Source organism: Zonotrichia leucophrys, chromosome 3 (genome assembly GCF_028769735.1).
Source record: "Zonotrichia leucophrys gambelii isolate GWCS_2022_RI chromosome 3, RI_Zleu_2.0, whole genome shotgun sequence".
NCBI classification, from domain to species: domain Eukaryota; kingdom Metazoa; phylum Chordata; class Aves; order Passeriformes; family Passerellidae; genus Zonotrichia; species Zonotrichia leucophrys.
This window is the reverse complement of record NC_088172.1, coordinates 92,089,526-92,109,228: the sequence shown is the minus strand read 5'-3', so window position 1 is coordinate 92,109,228 and position 19,703 is coordinate 92,089,526. Positions and strand designations below refer to the sequence as shown.

Sequence of the window (19,703 nt, the reverse complement as noted above, 5' to 3'; positions counted from 1 at the left end):
TCTGCAGAGCTACAGCTCAGCAGTGTCCCTCCCATGTAGGAGCACTGACTCAAGCCTGACTTCTGGGGAGCTTTAGTCCTTTAGCTGTGACTCATGGGGGTTAGAGGTGGACACACCTTGAACAAACCTCATATAGAGCCAGACTTTATCCAGCAATTATAGGAAAATGTGTAACTACTCCAAAAAAAAACCCCAAAAGCCCCAACATACCCCACCACAATATATAGGGCAGGTAATAAGGCCATCATCTGAAATCAAGAAATGCTGAATGGCATCAGAATGGAGCCTCCCTTTCAAGTTATGAAGACGCTCTCCTAGAACTGGTGGGTGAAATTAACACCAAAGTCATTGTCAAGTCTAGATCCTAGGAGTGGAAACTCCAAGTAAAATTTTGTGCTCACAACTGCAAAAACTCAGAATTTCCCTGAATCAATACTGCTGTGTGAGAGCAGAGGGTGATTTCCCTGGGCACTCCACAATCTCTGCCCTTCAGTTTCAGTATTCATCAGCACCCACCTACAGAACAACAGCCCTTTAGATGACACACCTGGCTCTTTACTTTGATCTGGCTTCTAGGAAAAACAGGGTCAATGTGGACGTTCTTATCTCAGGTTACTTCTGAACTCTTGGATCCAATCTAACAGACTGTTAGGTAATGAGGTCAGAGCTCACCAGCTGGTGTGCTACTGGTAACAAAAACCTTCCACTGGACAGGGGAGACACCCTAACAGTGTAGAAAGTCAAGTGAGCTCATCTCCTAAACACAGGAGGTCTTCCAGTGGAGAGAAGTGCATAATTACTTCCATTGACACTTCTTGTTGTACCTGCATGCTACATCAGGAGCTGGAAGATCCAGGCAAGAAGCCAGACTGACAGTTCTCCTGTGCCTGCTTACTTCAAGTGAAACTGGAAGGATGTTTTGGAAATTCCCTGAAGGCTCAACAGCACAAGAACATGACACATCCCTGGTGGGTATTTATGTGTGTATAGAGGGATGAAGGTCCAGCTGTAACAATTTCCATCCAGATCCCAGGAACAGAAGAACTGGAAACTCAGATGCATACTCCCTGCCAGAAATAAAGGAGTCCTGCTGGCTGGTGTGTACAGAGACTAAGAAGCTGAAGAGACTGTTGATCATTTGCTTCAAGAGTGCAAGGGGATGAACAGCAGAGGATAACCCAAGGGTTAAAGGGTGATTCTGCCCAAAGAGAGACTGAGACAGGAGCTTAGGTGTGACGGTGGTCACAAGGGTTTTGCAGGATGAAGAGAGAGGCAAGAATGTTGACCTCATGTTCAGAAGGCTTGATTTATTATTTTATGATATATATATAAATTATGACTATACTAAAAGAAATAGAAGGAAAAGTTCTCAGAAGGCTAGCTAAGCTAAGAGGAAAAGAAAGAATAACAAAGGAGCTGTGTCCCGGCAGAGAGCAAGAGCAGCTCTGCCATGAGTGGTCAGTAAATCCAAACATCCACAGGAGACCAATCACAGATCCACCTGTTGCAGTCCACAGCAGCAGATAACCATTGTTTACATTTTGTTGCTGAGGCCACAGCTTCTCAGAAGGGAGAAAAATCCCAAGAAAGGATTTTTCACAAAAGATGTCTGTGACACTTAGGAACTCCAAATGTCTCTGCTTTACCTGCATTGCCGTGAGCAGCAGCAGTGCCACAGCCAGGCAGAGCATTGGGATGAACAAAACTCCTGGGCAGCAGGAATGCAAGGGTGTGGGTGTGGGGATTTAAACCAGAATGCAGTGCAAGAGGAGAAGTCTGGCAGGAGGAAACTGGATGCTTGTGAAGGGAGACCCAAGCTGTGCTCTTAAGCATTCTGAGAGATAAGTTACAGTATGCTTCATGCCTACTCCTGAGTCACACAATGCTTTTGTTCTATTTTAGTCAGTTGTGATGCAGAAGAGAGGAAACGAGGCCCCACAGAGCGCTACGTCAGCATCCACAGTGCTAAAAGCTTGGACAGAACAAGAATAATAATGTTAGGTCCTAAAAAGCTGTCATTCAAAGTGGGTTCAAGCAGCAGCAGATGCCAAGGAGCTAGCCCAAAACAGAAGGGAGGTATTATCACTCAGAGCACTGGAAGGCATGCTTCTGCACCCATTCTAGCAGGGGATCTCAAAGGAGAGGGGTGGGATTTGGTACAGAACTGTACAGAAAAAAAAAATCCTGCTCCTGCTTGTACTGAAAGATCCCAAACATTCACATTGTCAAACCTTTGCCACAGTAAACTACTTTTTGAAGAGAAAACCATAAACTGTCTACCATGATTTCATGTTTAGATTAGAAGTGACACCTTAAAAAGTCAGATACCACAAAAAGCAGGTCACAGCCACAACAAGGGATTCAGAAAAAATGAAAAATAAATAGAAGTCAATTTATTGGCACGTGGTACAGCAGAAAATAACATTTGGTCTTTGAAACTTCCTGTACCTCAGGGTGTTGACTGCGGCATGCAAAAGGCTTAAACCTCTTGATACTGAAGGAGGAAACAAAAAGCCTTGCTTGTCCTATGGCCAGGGAAGAGTGAGCCAAGAATACTTATGATTGCTAGGCTGACCCACTTTTTGTAATGCCGGTGACTTGCTGCTCATAAACTTCACCTGTCTTGAAGAGAAGTTACCAGAATAGAGCTTATGAGGTTGGAGGAACTTGGGAGATGCCTGCTTGACTGTGGGCGAGAAAGACAGGTAGATTAACTTACAAATTAGAAATACAGGTAAAATAGCTTACATGTTAACCCTAGAGTTAACCAGGAACCTGAGTCAACAACCAGTTCTCTGTGATAGCTCAGTGGAAACTCTGAAAGGCATTAGCCCTACAGTTACCACTGCTTGGAAATAGTAATGACCAGGAGGGGTATTTCACTTTAACTGGAACTGACCCTTCAGAGGGAGCTCTGCTGCTTAGAGTCATTGCCTTTGATGCGGCAGAACATGAAACACACAATGTCTTTTTATGTGGGCCTGAGGGCCTGAAAACTGGCAAATTTGGAGGGACTGTAATACTCTTCATCTGAACAACTAACACAGATGGAGAAATCAATGAGCTTTAGGGTAACCAACCTGTTTTCTTTTTCCAAGGTAAGCAAGGATTTTCCCAGAAGTACGCTAACCCTGCTGTGGCCTTGGTAGGAATCAGGATGGATAAAAGAGCTTTTAATGTCTTTTGCCTCTGCAGCTGAGCTGCACTCTCAATGCTGCACTGTGGTGTGCACACAAAGGACACAGCTCTAGGTGAAGGAATGATGATCACACGAAAAGTGACTTGAGAATGCCAGGTGTCTTACATTTTATGGGATAGTGGACTGGTGAAAAAGAGCCTTTCTTACAGCCTTCCTCTGCTTTTTGCTGCTTGCAGTGCTCTCAGCAAGCCTCACTGGCTTGGAAGGAGTGGAGATGAGCTGCCAGTTGCTGTTTCTCATCTCATGGGTTTGAAGAGCATGTTTCTCACTGACACTGGCCTGAACACTCATTCCTGGGGTAACCACAACAGGATTTTCCAGAGCAAAGGCCACTAAAACACTGTCTGCAGTGCTTGGGGAAAACTACAGAATGGAAACTGGGATGGAGCCTGATAGTCCATCTGTTTTAGTAACAGTGTCTTGAGCTAAGAAGGAAAATGCATGCAATTAATACATTTAAATTTACTGGTATTTTTTTCTTGCTTTTAGTTCTGAGAACAACGGGCTAGTTCATGGTGAGGAGTGAACGCAAAACACTGAAGTATAGACTACAAACTTTGGTTAAATAATTTCTGTTAATCAACAGAATATCTTTGTACATTCAATTGTGTAAGGATCAACCTTGTTCACATTTCCTTAGCATCCCTTCAGCCCACTTCCTGGATTAGCTTCTATTAATTCAGCTGTTACTCTGCTTTGAGGTACTAAATTAACTCTGAGCTCTTGTGCGCGAAAGAAGGAAGTAGGCAGGCTCCCCTGTGGTGTGACAGTGGGAAAGAACTGAAAAGACATGAATGTGCAAGTTCTGCTGTTTGTGAAGACAGACTCTTTTTCTTCGTGTTATGTATTAAGTATTTAAGATGGTAAGTTGGCAGGTACACATTATCTTCAATGATATGGAACTGTATGGCTTGTACCATCTGGCCCTGAGACTGTCAGCACTGAAAAATCTGATTGTGACAGAGCTGCAATAGTCAGAAAACACATTTCCTTTTCCCCAGCTGACTCTCAGTAGTCTGATCTTTGCTAAATGTCAAGTGTGGGGTTTAATTCTGAGTTTCCTGGCTCTCATGTACCTTCTATTTTAACCAGCTTCAGACAGGACTGCTGGTGGAGTTTTATCATGTGCTAACAACAAGAGGCTGATAAAGGGGAGCGTAGTACACACTTAGAGACTTGCCCTAAATACTACAGGCAAACTTTATCTTCTTGCTGATAACACAGTTCATAAGGAATAAAGATTACAATGTGTAGACTATGACGGTGGCGGTGCCAGCACTGCAGGAGCTCCTCATTTCTGGTGAGGGAGAGGAGGGAAATGAACTTCAAAGATTTGGCTGCCCACCCAGTATGACAAATAGAAACTGGTAAGCTGTGTAGGTTTGTTAATGAGTACTACAGCTTCCTTGGCAGTTCTGTTTGCTGGAGCTCCTTGCTTTTCCAGGAGCCAGTGGTGTTCCCCACTGCCAGAGCTTTTCTAGTGGCAGAGACCTGGCATGATCCATTGGGGTGAAATCACAGAGATGGCTGTTTTCTGCATGCTGTAATATTGCATGTGCTCCCAGAACTACACAAAGCAGACCTGCTGATGTTTTGAATTCCTCAGCTCAGCTCCAGCTCTAATCCCAGCAAGGAAATGAAGGGCTGGGGTGCTGCCTTCCAGGTCACAGAATGCCCCCACAGAGGGAGGGGTAGTTCCTGGGGACAGATACAACTGGCAAGAGGTAGCCTAACACTAGAGCAGGGCCCAGGGTGTAGCCAGGTTTGCATCTCCACTTGGGCAGTGACCCCAGATGCCCAGGCCTGGATCGAGAGGCACTGTAAGGGCAGGCAGAGTCACTGCTGTGCCTGAAACACAGATCTAAAGGCTCTCCCTGTGGAGACCTTTCCCAGCTCAAGCCTGCAAGAAAAACAAAGCCCTCTTGGCAGCCCCGGAACTTCAAACTGATTTCCCCTCCTTTTAGGGACTTCCTCCTGAACACATCAGTTTGCTCTCAGTAACTCTGAAGTCCAAAGGCTCTTGGAAAAAACTCCCAGTCCCTTCCCAGTCTCTGTCACAGCAGGCGTGCCAAGAGCCCAGGCAGCTCTCCCCGGGCAGCACTCGTTCCCGGCAGGTGGGCCGGCAGCTTTCCTCCCGCCTGCCTGCCCGGACGGCGGCAGGGCGGGTCTCTGACCTCCGCCCCGGGATGTCTGGCTGCGCCCTGCGCTGTGTGCTCTGTGCTGGAGGAGGATCCAGCGCTTGTCCGCGATGCTCCCTGCAGCCCTGCTAGAGACTCAGGATATCTGTGTCGGTGCCCCGTAAATGTCCTTGTCACCAACCACGCCTGCTGTGGCTGTGGCAGTGGCAGCACACACCGACCGTGCCAGGCGCCGAAGCCATGGGATGCCCCAAACTGAGCGTGGTTTGTGTCCCGCTGCCCAGCGGGGTTTGCGAAGCTTCCGCTCCGCCTCCTGCTGAAACTCCCGGTGGGAGCACATGGAGTCCTCGGTGCACATCTCCTCCATGAGCTCCGCAGGCCCTCGGAGGAAGGCTGGCAGCTTGTGTTCCGCGCGGGAATTGTGCTGGTTTTTTCTCAGCCCAGGCTATGATATCTGCACCCTGCAGCGCCGCGCTCATTGCTGCTCAGGGCCCGGCCAAGCTGCGCCTCTGCAGGGCGGCGGTGCCCAGCGACCAAGCGCTGAGCATCCGGTGTGCCAGGCACGGGACAGCGCCACTGCCTGAGCCCGCCAAAACCCCTCCCCTCTGAATGCAGAGAGATAAACCCGAGCTGAACGCCTTGCGAGGAAAACCCGGCTGGGAACATTTTGAAATCCACCCGCCCCCTTCCCACCCGCAGTCCCGCGGGGACTGGCCGGGCCTGCGCAGCCGCTCTCGGCGCCGCACGAGGGGCCGCTGCCGCCGCCGCTGCCCGGCTTCCTTTTAGCGCTGGCCCTCCTAGTCCAGTAACGCTGAGCTCGGGGTTCTCCGGTCACACGTGCCCCCAGCCGTGAGGCTTCTGCCCGCTTCCCCTCGCCCTTTGGCGGCCTCGGGGCGGCAGGGCCCTCGCTGGCCCGGCAGCAGCGTGTGGAGGGCCCGAGGCGCGGCTGTGCGAGTGCGGCCCGGCCCGGGGCAGCCCTACCGCGCTTTTGGCTTTCCCCCTGTTTCCACTCCCTCCTCCCCCGAGCTGTGGCTGCCTTTGGGCTGCTGCGGTGGCATTTTCCTTCAGGAGGTGGCGCAGCAGCCGTGGCCGGGCCGCGGGGCGCTCGGGCTTTGGCCCACGCCGTTCTTCGGGCTCGCACCATGCCCTGTGTCACTCCTGATGCGCTTCACTGCCAGGGGAGGGGGTTTTGAAATAACTCCTGAATATTGCCTGAAGGAAAAGGGAAAGGAACGAGGCCGGGAGGAAGAGAACCCCCTCACCTGCTGAGCAGGGCAGCTGGTAAGGCCGGTGCTTCACATCGTGCTGTACCCATCACATTGTGCAGCAATGCTGCCAGCCGGGCAAGCCTGTGCAGGACGGGCTTTTGGGACATTCCTGGTATCTGTGCGGTGCCATTGGTGAGGGTGGCCCAGAAAAACATCCAGTTCCTGCCTGAAGCTATGCCTGTCCTGGTTGCTCACTGAAAATAACCCAGGTAATGGCAAAGGAAACAGGATTTGCGTTTTGTGACGCTGTGTTGGGTGGGTTTTGTGGCCCTCTTAAAACACATTTCCTGGTTGAGGTTTGACAAAACAGGCTGCTGACTTCAAGACACCCCTAGATAAACCTGTTGGGGAAATACCTGCTCTCCACAGGAGGCAGGGAACGTTGCCAGCTACTCCTTGCTTGTCTGCTTCATGGGTTTTGAACAAACAGCCCATCTGGCAGCTTCTTGTAAAGTAAATCTTGTCTTTACTTCTAGGATGTGCCAGCCCCTTTCCTGGAGGTTTCCATGGCTGTCGAGATGTTCAAGGGCATAACTAGATGTACTCTTTCTGATTCCTAGAAGAAACTTTTCCTCTGAACCAGACCCAAGAAACAGTGGCATTTGTGATGACTGGCTGTTGACATTGGCTAGCATGTGCACTTTGAAAGGTCACTCTGTCCATCTGCCAGATCAGCTGGCCCAAAGCATCTGACTGACCTGTTTGTTTTGTTCCAGCAGTCTGGGGCTGACAGACCATGAAGGAAGAATAAGGGAATCCTGAAGCAGCAAAAGACTGTTTGCTCCTGGACTTTGTCCAGAGGGACTGTTTGCACATCAGTGCTCTCTCTTACCAGGTATGGCACAGAGGAAATAGTGAATCTCCTTCATTTGTCTGAAGGTCCAGGGCTGAGTGCAACAACACCATGAGTTGCAGTCTCACCATCAGCTTTGGGGGTAGGACTGCCTTGTACCTGCCTTAGAAGGACTAGAGGGAGCTAATCCAAAGGAAAACTATTATTTTTTAATACTGCTTTGTTCTGTCTAAGCCTGATCAAAGCATGGTTGCACATGTTGTTATTAGTCCTGTTGTGGCAAGCCAGGCAGCTGGCAGAGACATGCAGGGCTGCTGCAGCTGCCATCAGTGACAGCCTTCAGCTGCTGTGGTGTCACACCAGCAGCTCCTATTGCTCTAATCTGCCATTTGCCATTTTGTCCCTTGGAGGGATAGAATTCATTGGGCTTGTGGTGTGTGTTTTTGGGGGTTTTCCAGACCAGTGAAAGGTATAGGTAGTTTAGTTCTTTAAAATACCATTCTACTTTAAAGTAGCACACATCATAAACAGAATATTTGAGGAAAGTTTTTCCTTCTCTATATTCCTTATGCACAAATCATTTATATTTTGGTGCATGAAGAGCAGTAGAGGAGAAGTTTCCTTCTGGTGGGGGAAGATGGTTGTGTATTTGTTTGTGTGTTTGTTTTGTTTTTAACCTTCCACTGCCTTTTTCCTGGAATCTTTCTGTGAGTGCACAGACCTTTTCCCTCCAAGGCAAGGCAGCTGCTCTTCTCTGGTATCACAGCCATCATCTCCCCTCTCTTCATCAGTGAGCTAGCCAGCATTTTGCAAAGGTCAGAGGTGTATCTTGGATAAAAGTTTACTCAGCACAGAAGCACCTAAGGAATTCTGTCATTTTTTAAAAATCTGCCTGGAGGTATTTATTTTTCAGTACTAATGCGTTCTGGGGATTTCCTTGCCCACTGTGGCTGTCACATTCCTTACTGATGATACCCCCAAAACAAGAATTTGCCTTAATTTTAAAGAAAAGAAGATAAATGTAAGCCTGTAGGGCCACAGGCCATTGCCTGACCACCAGATCTGGACCCTCTGTCTTGTCACTCTTACCCCACCAAGTTTTCCTCACTTCACTGCTCTTCTGCCCCAGACACTCATGTGGCTGGAACACTTTAGATCCATCCTCTCCAAAGGAGTTGCCCATCCACTGTAACCCTTGGTGTGGAGCTGGGTGGCACCAGCCCTGTCTTGCTGTGTGTTCTTCCCTCTGTGCTGGTGGACTGGTTGAGGAAGCTTGATAAAAAGGTGTTGGGCTGAGGGGATGCTTCAACCAAAGCTTTCCAAAGTGCTGAGCACTGATTATATAACACAACTGCTCTGGTGTCTCCACACCAGGAAATCTTTGCCATCCCTGTGAGACTGAGGCTGCCAAGTTTTAAGATGCTTTGTCTTTCTGCTACTGAACATAAGCCAGGAGGGGTTGGTTTAACCTGAGACTTGTGGCAGCATCAGTGGAAAGGGACCCTGTAGAAAGTGTTTGCTTTTAAATGGCCCGCAGAGGATACTCTTGAGGGGAATATGCTCCATGGCTTCCTAGTTTTGGGGCCTGAGGCTGTACTTCTGGGAAGCCTCTAGGAAAGCCAGATTTATTGTGGTCTCCTAGTTATCCTACTTAAGGCTGAGAGCTGTTATCTATGGGGCTTGCTGTTCTTTCTTTACATCTTTAAATTTCTTTTTATTTTCTTAATTGAAGTATGATTATACTAGAGCAGCTCCTGTCATCTCATAAAGCAGTACAAAAATGCCAAATTATTTGTGCTGACTTCTGCTTAGGTTTTCATGCTGTAAAAACCCAGCTGAGTCTCATTTCTGTCTGCACTGGGACCATGGAAGAAGAGGAGACGTCACCGAGTCACACCTCAGAGAGCAGCATGTTGGACCTCCCCTCTGTCTGTGACCTGGCAGAGCACTTTGTGCCTCCACACAGCTCTGAGAACAGCCAGGAGCTTTATCCTTCTGGGGATGTTTTTCCCTCTCCACCCACAGGTAACAGCTTCTGCCTCTCCACATGCTCTTTCTTTAGCCAGTGCTTCAGCTGTGTGGGCAATGTGCTGCTTGACTGAGTCACTGCAGTCTCATACTGGTGCACCTGCCTGTCATAAACCACAATTTTAGCACAGCTCCAGCTGGACACAAACAGTGGGAACTGTGGGTTGATGGGACACAGGAGAGGAGCTCAGAGGATGCTGTCAGCTGCTAATGTGCTGCAATATTCTTCATGTTTAATGTGTTCTCAGGAGGACAGCTAATTATGTCCTCCAGACGTCAGGAGTAAACACTGTCACAAATTACCACAGTCAGTAGGAAGAGTTTTTAAACTTTTCCCTGTGTTTTTCATGTGCTCACCACATGCTTAGGATGTGGCCTCATCACTCCATTACTTTAATAATAATCATAACTGAGTCTTTGCTTGTGCTAATGACAGTAGTGTGGTGAGGACTGCTTCAGTTCTACTCCTCACCTGAAAAAGGACTGGCTTCTGCAGAAGTAGCATTTTAGGTCAGCCACTACTCCAGATTCTTAGAAGTAATGGTATAAATTGTTTATCTGAGAAGATAAGGGACAGCTGGCAAGAAAAGTGAGATCAAAATGTGGCACTTCTTGCCATGCATGCATGCTGGCTGGAATGAAGGTTCTAGTGATTATGTTTAATATTGGGGGGGAAAATAAGTTCTGCTCAACAAATGATGTGTGGAGAGGATTTGTCAAGACACCTGAGTGGGTAAAATGTCACTGACAACATTTCTGGTTACTTTTGAATCTTTAAGGAGTGTAAAAGTAGGATTTGGCTCCTCTTCTTACTCTAAAATGGTTTTTTGTGATCTGCTTCCAAGTAATTAGCTTGAAATTCAACAGGGGAGTTACTTGCAGTGGGAATGGCCCATGTGCCAGGCAGGTGAGCAGGGGGATCTACCAACTGGCCTCTCTCAGCTGAATCTGACTGGCTGCCTGTGCATTTGCCTTCAGCTCTAGGTGTGAGACATCCAGATCTGTAATGGAATCTGCCAACAGCAGAGACCAAGCCTTGCTTTGGTTTTTCACACAGACCAGGAGGTCACATGTCTTATCTTAATAATGATGGGAATCTTCTGCTGTTAACCTCTGCTTTAAACCACAGCACATATCACATTCTGTGATCCTTGTTGCACTGGAGCAATAGCATGTCTGTTTTGAGGTTTTGCTTTGTTTTTGTGTCTAAGAGTAGTGACCAGCACTGCAAGAATGTCCTGAGCCAGCCTTTTCCACTGCCATGGGACAGGAGCATGGAGAAGCTGCTCTGGTAGTGAGACAGGCTGGAAGGCATTTGTCTACTCAGGTTTCACAAGGCCTGTGTGAAGGTATGAGGCAATCCTGGGGGCTGTGAGGCAGTTTCCTGGGATGTGTTGCTCAAACACCATTCAGTGTGGCTCAGGGCAGCTGGCCCTGATCGCTGTGTGGGATGGGACTCATGGAATAACTGCCTGACCACTTGGCAGCCCCAGGAATGTCTGAGGCTTGGTGGGAGCAGCACATGTGGAAATGACAGTGCTGGGGAAGTGCTTGTGGGGCTGTGGGGAGCAGGCAGCTGAGGCTCAGCACCAGGGTATGCTGAGGCCACATCCTGCCTCCTGGCTGTCCCCAACACCCCCTGTGCCATGTGGATTCCAGGTGTGCTGAGGAGAGCAGATGAGGCCCATGAACCCTCCCCTTCATTGCTTGTTGTAGAGACTGCTCACAACTGAAACCCCTTAGCAATAACTGTGGGATGCCTCTGTGCTCCTGGAGTGAAATCATCCAAGTGTCACAGGATAACCATTCATGCTCTGAATATCTTGGTTCTTTTCTCCTCACAAAACATCAAACCAATACACATACCCACTTAAACTCTCTCTGTTGATGCAACTTCAGCGTTCCAGCCCATTGAGTTTGGTCACTGTGGCAGAAGAGACAGGAAGATGGTTTTAGAAACAGTCTGTCCATGTCAGATATTCTTGGAAAAGCAAGTTCTGTCAAATGTATCCTGGGAAAGGAAGCTCCCATGTTTGTTTGTTTTGTCACGAGGCATTGAGAGCTGCTGCTGTGGCGTTGTGTAAGCGGGAAGAGTGGGAGTCGCTGTGGGTTGCACCCCCACAGGATGACCAAGGGATTGGGGCTTGGGCAGGATGGATGAGGATCTTCCCTGGTGATTCAAAAGCATTTCCAAAAGGCCCATAGGCCTCTGGGAATGTGGCAGCTTCCGTAGGAATGAAACAGACTGACAGGACAGGCTGTGTTTTCTGCCATCTGCCACATGAACTGGACCGAGACTGACTGAAGCACCACACCATCCGTGCCTCAGGAGGTGGAAATGGTCATGGGGTGTTCCTACTGCCTGAGGCACCAGGAACAGGTTTTATTAGTCTAGAGACTGGTAAGGGCTCCATCCTCTCTAATAGCAGAAGGTAGGTACTCATTAGCCATGAATACAGGGCCTTCTGAAAGCAGGCATCCCCAGGCAAGAAAGCAGTAGTCCTGTAGGAACATTACTAAGTCTCTTAAATGGTTTATAAATAAGTGGTTTTATGATTGGTGTGCAAGAGAGGGTTCTGCTCTTGCAACAGCCATTCATACCTTTAGCTTATTGTCACAGTGAGTTCAAGTGTCTAAGTGATAATGGAAAATTAAATGGGATCAGTAAACACTTCAATATTCTTCAACTTTTTTTATCCCATACTGGAAGATAGTTTTTAAAAATGTAATTGTTTATCATTTTTTTAATCTGCATCACTCAGTTGCTCAATACACCAGGAAGACATTACCACTTCCTCTGGATTAAGAGAAGTTGCCAGCAGAAGTTCTTACTTGGCAGGCAGCACTCAAGTGTGTGTGTGGGAAAGCCTTAAATCAGGGCACTGAACCAGAGAGTACCAGGGACAGTGGAAAAATACTATTTACATGGAAAAATTGCAACCTAAGGAAGTGCTAGAGAATAATCAACAGGTGTGCTCTACAAATTGGCAGAGCACAGGGTTCTGGGCTCTGCCCATGCTCTGTGGTCAGGCAGAACTGGATTTGCCAGTGCAGCCCTGGAGAAATTCTCCTCAATTTGGAAGCAGCATTTGAGAGTTCAGCTGTGGAATCATGCCTGGGAGACTGCCTGTCTGAGGCATAGGCAATGCTCAGTCCCATCTCCTTTCATGGCCCTTCCTGGGGCTTGTCATCTTGGGCAGATGGGCCTCCCTGTTTGTCCTGTAGCCTCTGCCTTCGTTGCTTTTTCTCTGTGATGAGAAGCTGTGTTCTCAAATGGGTGGGTGGACAGGGTCACCCAGTGGAAGAAAATGGTGTGTCACAGGAACAGAGAAAATAAAAGAAGGATGACAAGAGTTTCCTGTAGGCTTGAAGGGACCTGCAAATATCTAAAAGCTGACTGGCTTTTTTTAAAAAGCAAAATTAATTAAAGAGGTGTTCAACCTTTAGTTGCCTCTCCAGAAGTGCTACTTTTGTTCCTGCCCTTTGTTTCAAGTTTGAGCCCAGGCTTACCTTTAGTTATTTTCCATGGGCTTCCCTGACCTCTGTGGTGCAAGGAGAGTCCCAGGCTGCTCCTGGCTGTGCTTACTATTCCTGGTTGATCCTTAGTGCTGGTACACAGTGGGAAATCAGCTCAGGGAACTGGCCCAGCTTTCTGGGCAGCCATGTGAGTGTTTGTGTGGATGAAGTGGGGACAGCTCCTCTTCCTGGCAGCAGCACAGCTACAGCCAAGATCCAGTGCTCTGCAATGTGTCCTGGCTTTCACAGGGGTTCCAGGGGCTCCCAGTGAATTTTCATGCCCAGCTTTGTGGTGAGTTGCTGTGTCTTTTATTAGCAACTGAGGAGTGGTGCTGATGTTGGTGCATGTGTTCTGACTTGTCCCTAAATGCTCTCTACCTTAAATACTCTCTGCCATGTCCTCTGGCCCGTCAGGTGTTACTTAATCTGTTTTGCAGAAGTGGGTTTGTGTTTACTGAAGAAGTCCAGCATGGCTTCTGCTTTTCCTGCCTGGGAACTGTTCACACGTGTTGATGTAGAGGCTGAAAATGAAAGGAGTGTATTTGGTCACATCAGCAGCTCTTTTAGGGCTGTCTCTTGGTGGTGCTGGTGCAGGTTCAGTTCAGCCCAGAACTCAGTGCTTGGTGTAGAAGTTACAGCTTGGCTGTCTGAGCTGCCACTGCTGCCTAAAGTTGCCAAATTTCCAAAATTAATTTTTTGTTTGGCTAAACACTTTTATATATAGTGTCTTCAAGAGGTTTGTGTAACTTCATAAATCCAAAAGGTGTGTGATGTTTTAAATTGCTTTCAGACTGAGCCAAAGCTGAGCTAGAAGGGGCTCATAAGTGAGCTTCAGGTCAGATACAGAAACGTCTGATAGTCTCCTTTGCCTAAAAAATATTGATCACACTGAGAATGTTTTAGGTTTTGGTTTGCGTGGAAGGTGAAGGGAGGGGTGCTGTTCACAGGTGCTTGGTGATGGGAAGTTTTCATTGACTGCAGAAGTTAACATGCAAACCCACTTCAGTTTGAGCTGTGGTCTCAAACAGAGCTAATTATGTGGTCTCAAACAGAGCGTAGAACAACAGAATTTATTTTCTTTTAAACCAGTGTGTTGAAATTAGTTAAGCACAGTGCTTGCCTTGGCCGTGGTGAGGAACATGGTCCCTGTTTCTGGGGACTGGTGGATTTACCGGTTTTGGTTTGTTTTCTGCTGCCCTCTAGTGCTCAATGTTACCCATTTCTGATTTCACCAGCCTGGCAGGCTTACAACTTTCGAGGGTTTTTTAAGTGATGGTTTTTAATCAAGTGCACTCTCAAGTATGAGCAATATACTAGATTTTTCTTAGACTCGAGTCTTACCAAGAGGAAAAAGAAAAGCAAAATATTTCAACACTTTTAATTTTGTATGGATGATGTGGGGCAGTGGACTTGAAGTTGTGCAGCTCCACTGAAGTTATGGACAGGCTCTTCAGTAGGTGACTCCATGGCTCTGGTGAGTTTGGCATCACCAACCCTCCAAGCATCTCTTTGTGACCCACTTGTGTTGAGTACTGGAATGAAAAGGCAAGGTGGAATTTATGCCAGCTGACATAAAAGGAGTACAGGGAAACTGCACAGCACACAAAAGACAGCACTGGGAACCACTGGGTCATTGTAGGTCTTAGATCTTGTGTAAATTAATTTGTCAGGGATGTGTTACATAAAACATCCAGCCAAAAGTGAATCCTAGAACAGAAAAAGGCAGAGTTTTATTCTACACAGTCTGAGGAAGAAAACTGGTCCTGAGGAGAATTAGAGCACTATGCATACATTAGGGAAAAAGCTGAGACGTGTGCCTTGCCTTTCAGACTTTAATGCTTCAGAGTACCTCTGTGTTCTATGAAAGTGAGCAGTTTGTATTAGACCATTAATAATTAGAAATCAACTACAGAGAAGATGCTTCAGTAACAGAGACAGGGAGTTGTACTCCTGCACTGAAGTTGTCTGCTTGGATTCTGTGTTTCTCTGCATGAAGGGGAGCTTGGGAGTTTGTCTCTTGGGAAGGAGAATTTGTTTTGCTTCTTATTACCCTGCTCTGAGTGTGATTGGTAATAATTAATCTAATTTCCCCAAGCTGAATCTGCCACGATGTATTCAGTGAGGGATCTCTCCCTGTCCTTATTTCAGCTCATGAACCTTTTGCTGTATTTCTTCACCTCTGTGGAGGGGAGTGTGGCTTTGGGGGCATCCAGCCAGGGTCACACCATCAGTGACAGACAGTGGGACCTGTCTGCCCTCTGCTGGGACTGGGAGCTTTTAATATCACCTTGTTCTGCCAAGCTGTCAGAGTCCCAGTGGGGCATTTCTTCCTTACCTTTATCTAAATTGTCATTCCAGCCTGGACTTTTAGTTCTCTCATCACAGCTGTCAGTGTTTGTCCTTTGCTGTGACCTAATCCAATTCAGACTGCAGTAATGTCATTATGGTAATTGTTCCTAAGGTAGCTGTGAGGCAGCTTTGTACATGTTTGTGCAAATGTTGTTTTATCTTACCAGGCCAGTGCTGTTTTATCTTACCTGTGAGCATTAATCATTTAAATGAAAAGGAATTAAATCCTGTAAATAAATGTCAAGAATTTGTACAATGGGCAAGAATGGACAAGAGTTTGTTAAATTCTTTATTAATCAGTTTTCATCCTCTGAAGTGCAGATGTGGAGTCCTTTGAGATGGAAAATTATAATTGGGAACAGAAGCTGTTTAAATAAGGATTTTACAGGAGAATAATAAAAAATTCAGCCATCATTTGCAACCACTACAATGCCATTAAATATTATGGGAACAGTGAACAATTTCCAAGCTAGTAAAAGAAGACCTCAGGAGTTCTTCCTGAGCAAGCCAGACTGGTATCAGGCTGGGATGGGGGTGTCTTTGGGAAGCCAGATGTCACTGGCTCTGTGAGGCTGCAAAATACAGTGCAGATGTGTCTGAAAAGCTGCTCCTTGCTTGGGTTCCTTCTGTATGGGTGCTTCCCTTGCCTTCCCCATTCTGCAAATACTTGCTTATCACATATGTAGTGCAAAGTTTCTCCTGTGCCTGAAGCTGCTTTTGCAGCCCTGCTCAGGCTTTTCAAAGCAAGGATCTCTGTTCTTGCCCTGGAAGTCAGCAGTGGAGGGGGGTCTATCCTGGAGCAGCTGGATGTTGGCACTCAGCTGAGGCTGCTGGAGGCAGCAGAGTGGTTACTGAATCCTCACCCTGTAAAACAAGGATTCACTCAGGATGGCTGTCTCCACCACACTGAGCTCCTATCTGAGACACATTTGCCTGTAAATTGTCTCCAGTTGGGCCCCAGAATTTCCAAGGACAGACAGACTGTGTTAACAGGGCTGTGTGGCCAGCATGGGAGCCATGGCACAGGACAGCATTTCAGCAAATGGATAACATTCCTTGTCAGTCCCTCAGGAGCATGACTCCAGAGTGCACTAATGGCTGTGGTTGCAGTTTCACACACTGGGTTTGCTGCTCTTCCATTTTTCTGTGCATGGCTGCAGGGGATCCACTGAGTGCTGTAAGCCAGGGGGTCTGGCTTATTGCAGGCAGGCAGATCAGAGATTCTTATTTCCATGGCACAGTTATTTTAGTGCAAAGCTGTAGAGGAAATTCTTCAAGTTCCATTCTTTTCTGAAACAGATAAATGCCTTGTTTAGACTCATCTGTGCAATCTTGCTCAGGGATTGCTTTTACCACCTGCTTCTGCTCAGGTGCTGGCCTTGGGCCATTTCCTTGTCACAATCAGATTTGGAAGCCCAGAGATACTCATCTGCTTCACTGCCAGCTCAGCTCCCTTTAGCATCATTGTGGCTCTGTGCAGAGGTGCTGAAATGCCAATAGAAAAGATATGGGTTGAGTGAAAGTGCAGGATTCAGCAAAGGGAAGGAGGAAATTAGAGTGTCAGGTTGAGGGAGAGATCAGAAATCCTGTGCAGAAGGGGTTGTGCTGTTTAATCACTAAGTTTTGGTTTACTCTGTCACTATTTTGAAGCTCAGGAACAATCCCTGATGTGACTGTGGGGCTGGAAGGGTATGGGAGGATGGATAGCAATGACATCTCCATTGATGCACAGAATATTCTGCATGTGTGTGTGAGCTCATTACCCATCACCTTGGGTTACCATGTTAGCTTCAATGCAGTTCCTCTTTTTCAGGCAAGTGATGGTTTTATGTGCTGAATTCCAAGATAACCTTTCATAGATGCTTCTTACCATTGAGAAGTGACTATTGTTAAGGTTATTTGTGTTGTGTTGGGTCCAGGTGTCCAGAAAGCATTTCAGCAAGCAGTGTGCAGAGTGCTGGGAGAATGTCCCTTGCTTTCCTGCTGTAGTGGAGAATTTGTGTGCACTTGTGTCTAAAGAAGGATAATATGAACCAGATTTCAGTGTATCTATGAACAATCAGTGCTCAGTGTTTGAAATGTTGGAAGGCAGAGAAGTTCACTTTACTACTGTGGAGAAAAAGGGTTGGTTTCTTTTAAAAAAACCCAAAAAACTAAAACAAGAAATACCTTTAGGATGTGTTTTTAGCTTTAAAACCATGCAAGAAGTTTTCACTACAAGATTGACAGACATGAGAGTTACACAAGGGACAAAGACCAGAGAGGAGAATGAGAGGGAACTCATGGGAATGAGAGTTGGTGTTCACAGAGGGAATACAAGGGGGTTGGACTATGGCTCCTGCAGACCCTCCTGTAGAGTGTCCAGTTAGACTTGTTCTGTTTATCTTTCTGCTTTTAGAAAAAGAAGCATCTTTTGTAGGAAACAATTTCAATGAAACTCCCAATTTTTCTTAACAGCTGGAGAAGAGAAGCTACAAAGCAAATCCCAAGGCCTGTGAGCCAGGGTAGTCATTTTTCTAACAAAGTGCTTCAATAATGCACTAATACAGTTGTGAAACATTCTCATGTGTGCATGAATTGTTCTGTTTCTTTTGTTGGACAAGAACTTCTGTACAGCTGAAACACCTCCACAGAATGCTTTCTTTTTTCCCAGGGAGAAAGGAAAGTACATGCCATGAATCCTTAGTAATTCAAATCACTGTGGAAAGCTGCAAAGGGCTGTAGCTGTTCCTGTTACCTGGACATGTGTTCATGGCATCTTTTTATCAATGTTAAATTTTGTGGGGGGCTCCCAAGATGTTGGCTCCTTTCCTGTAGAATAGAGTTGCTCTTTGCAGCTTGGTATTATGGTTTTATTGTAGTGCAGGTGATGCAAGGATGACCCAGGATCATTGGGTGTCAGTGCTGAGCAGCCAGCAAGTGGCAAAAGATGGAATGCCTGTGCCAACATCGTTGTGTAAAACCAGCACTGCCCTTCCCTGCTGTCTGCAGAACCTGCCTTGGTGTCTCAGCTCTGACACTTAGCTGTGAGTGCTAAAGATCTGTGAAAGTGCCTTAAAAATGGCAATTTAAATAATGGGGGATGTCAGGCTGGGGCAGAAGAAAAGGGCAAATTGGCTTGGAATGCCATGTTGAGGCCAGCCTGTGCCAGCCCTCTGGGATATTCTTTGGTACACAGTGCTGTGGGGTCCCCCATTAGCATCAGTACTTGGGGAGCAGAAGAACAGTGTCATTGCCTGAAATGCAGCTGTGCTGGGGCAGAGAGCCCAGGTAAATGGGGTACAGAGCTTCTAGCAAACTCTGAGCTTCACACCTTTGTTCACATGCTCTGGGACATCTCACCTGCAGTCCAGCTGTGAGTGGTGTTTGTGGTTTAGAGGGCACTGTGATGTTCTGCTTATACACAATGCATAAATAAGAAATGTCACTCCTCAAGTCTCTTTAAAACCTCTTGTTTTCTTAACTCTATTAGTAAGATTTCTACTTTTTTTTTTTTCCTGGTCTGATTCTAAACACAGGTGTTTTGTCTCCTAATTTATCAGATTTACCTGTCCTGATACACAAAATGCCTTGGTGGACCCTAATTTTGGGCACCAGTGGTCAAATATGCATGGTCTGACTTTTTCATTTTCACTGGCAAGCTTTCCTTACATTTAGCTCTCAGTTATTCAGATGTTTTTTCACACAGATGTAGCCTGTGACTGTGTGGTAGAAGAATCAGCTGGAGTTTATTGCACCCAAAATGCCTTGTACTGACAGTGGTTAAAATGCAGCAACAGAAAACAAGATACATCTGCCCTGATTGCTGTGGTCCCTTATTGCCTCTGAATTTATTCCCTGAATTTGAAGCTTCTTTAGGAGCTGCTGTGAACTGGCAACAGAAAAAACACATTTCAGGGAATCCTCTGTGCCTAGTGGCAGGGTGGAGAACAGAAAAGTTATACTGCTGTTGTTTAAATGAGAAGCTGTGCTCCCAGGATGCTGCTTAGTGTAGAGGCCAGGCTTGCTGCTGTGAAAGGATGCAAATTGCTCCTACCCAGTTTTGCCATGGCAGGTTTGAGTGAGCTGAGCAGGGGGCTGTGGGCAGGATGCCTCTGTTCCATGTGCTCAGGGTGGATGCAGTGCCTGCAGTGCTGCAGTGATGCTCCATAGCTGGGTTGAGGATGAAGGACTGAGCAGTGCTGCCTGCCATTTCCCTCTTGTGGCTGCAGGGCCTTTCTGTCTGCAGTGACGTGGTTTGGATTAATGCCAGGATTGTGGGGGTCACTGTAGGTCCATTTTCCCTGGATTTGTGTGCAGTTATTTGGTCCCTGCATTTACATTCACATGCTGCTCTCAATGTTTCCTGGCTTCCCTCTGTAACATCTGGCTTGTGCCACACCACATGGATTGAGCCCAGCTGAAGTGTTCCT

General features: G+C 46.9%; 1 protein-coding gene across 7 annotated transcripts in view; it reads left to right on the top strand.

Annotated features, from left to right (window-relative positions):
- The first annotated feature begins 6,060 nt into the window (after nucleotides 1-6,060).
- The window catches only part of SHLD1 (shieldin complex subunit 1), a 37,625-nt gene continuing 23,982 nt past the window's right edge, over nucleotides 6,061-19,703 (top strand). For 2 of the 7 annotated variants that reach the window (XR_010439645.1, XM_064709274.1), the window contains exons 1-3: nucleotides 6,061-6,618; nucleotides 7,322-7,440; nucleotides 9,211-9,423. Coding sequence is in view for 6 of the 7 variants with exons in the window: in XM_064709274.1 (XP_064565344.1) it covers nucleotides 9,264-9,423 (160 nt within the window). In the remaining variant the exon portion in view is untranslated. Of the gene's footprint in view, nucleotides 6,815-7,321; nucleotides 7,441-9,210; nucleotides 9,424-19,703 lie in introns of all 7 variants that reach the window. The other 5 variants (XM_064709280.1, XM_064709279.1, XM_064709277.1 and 2 more) reach the window with 5 other exon arrangements.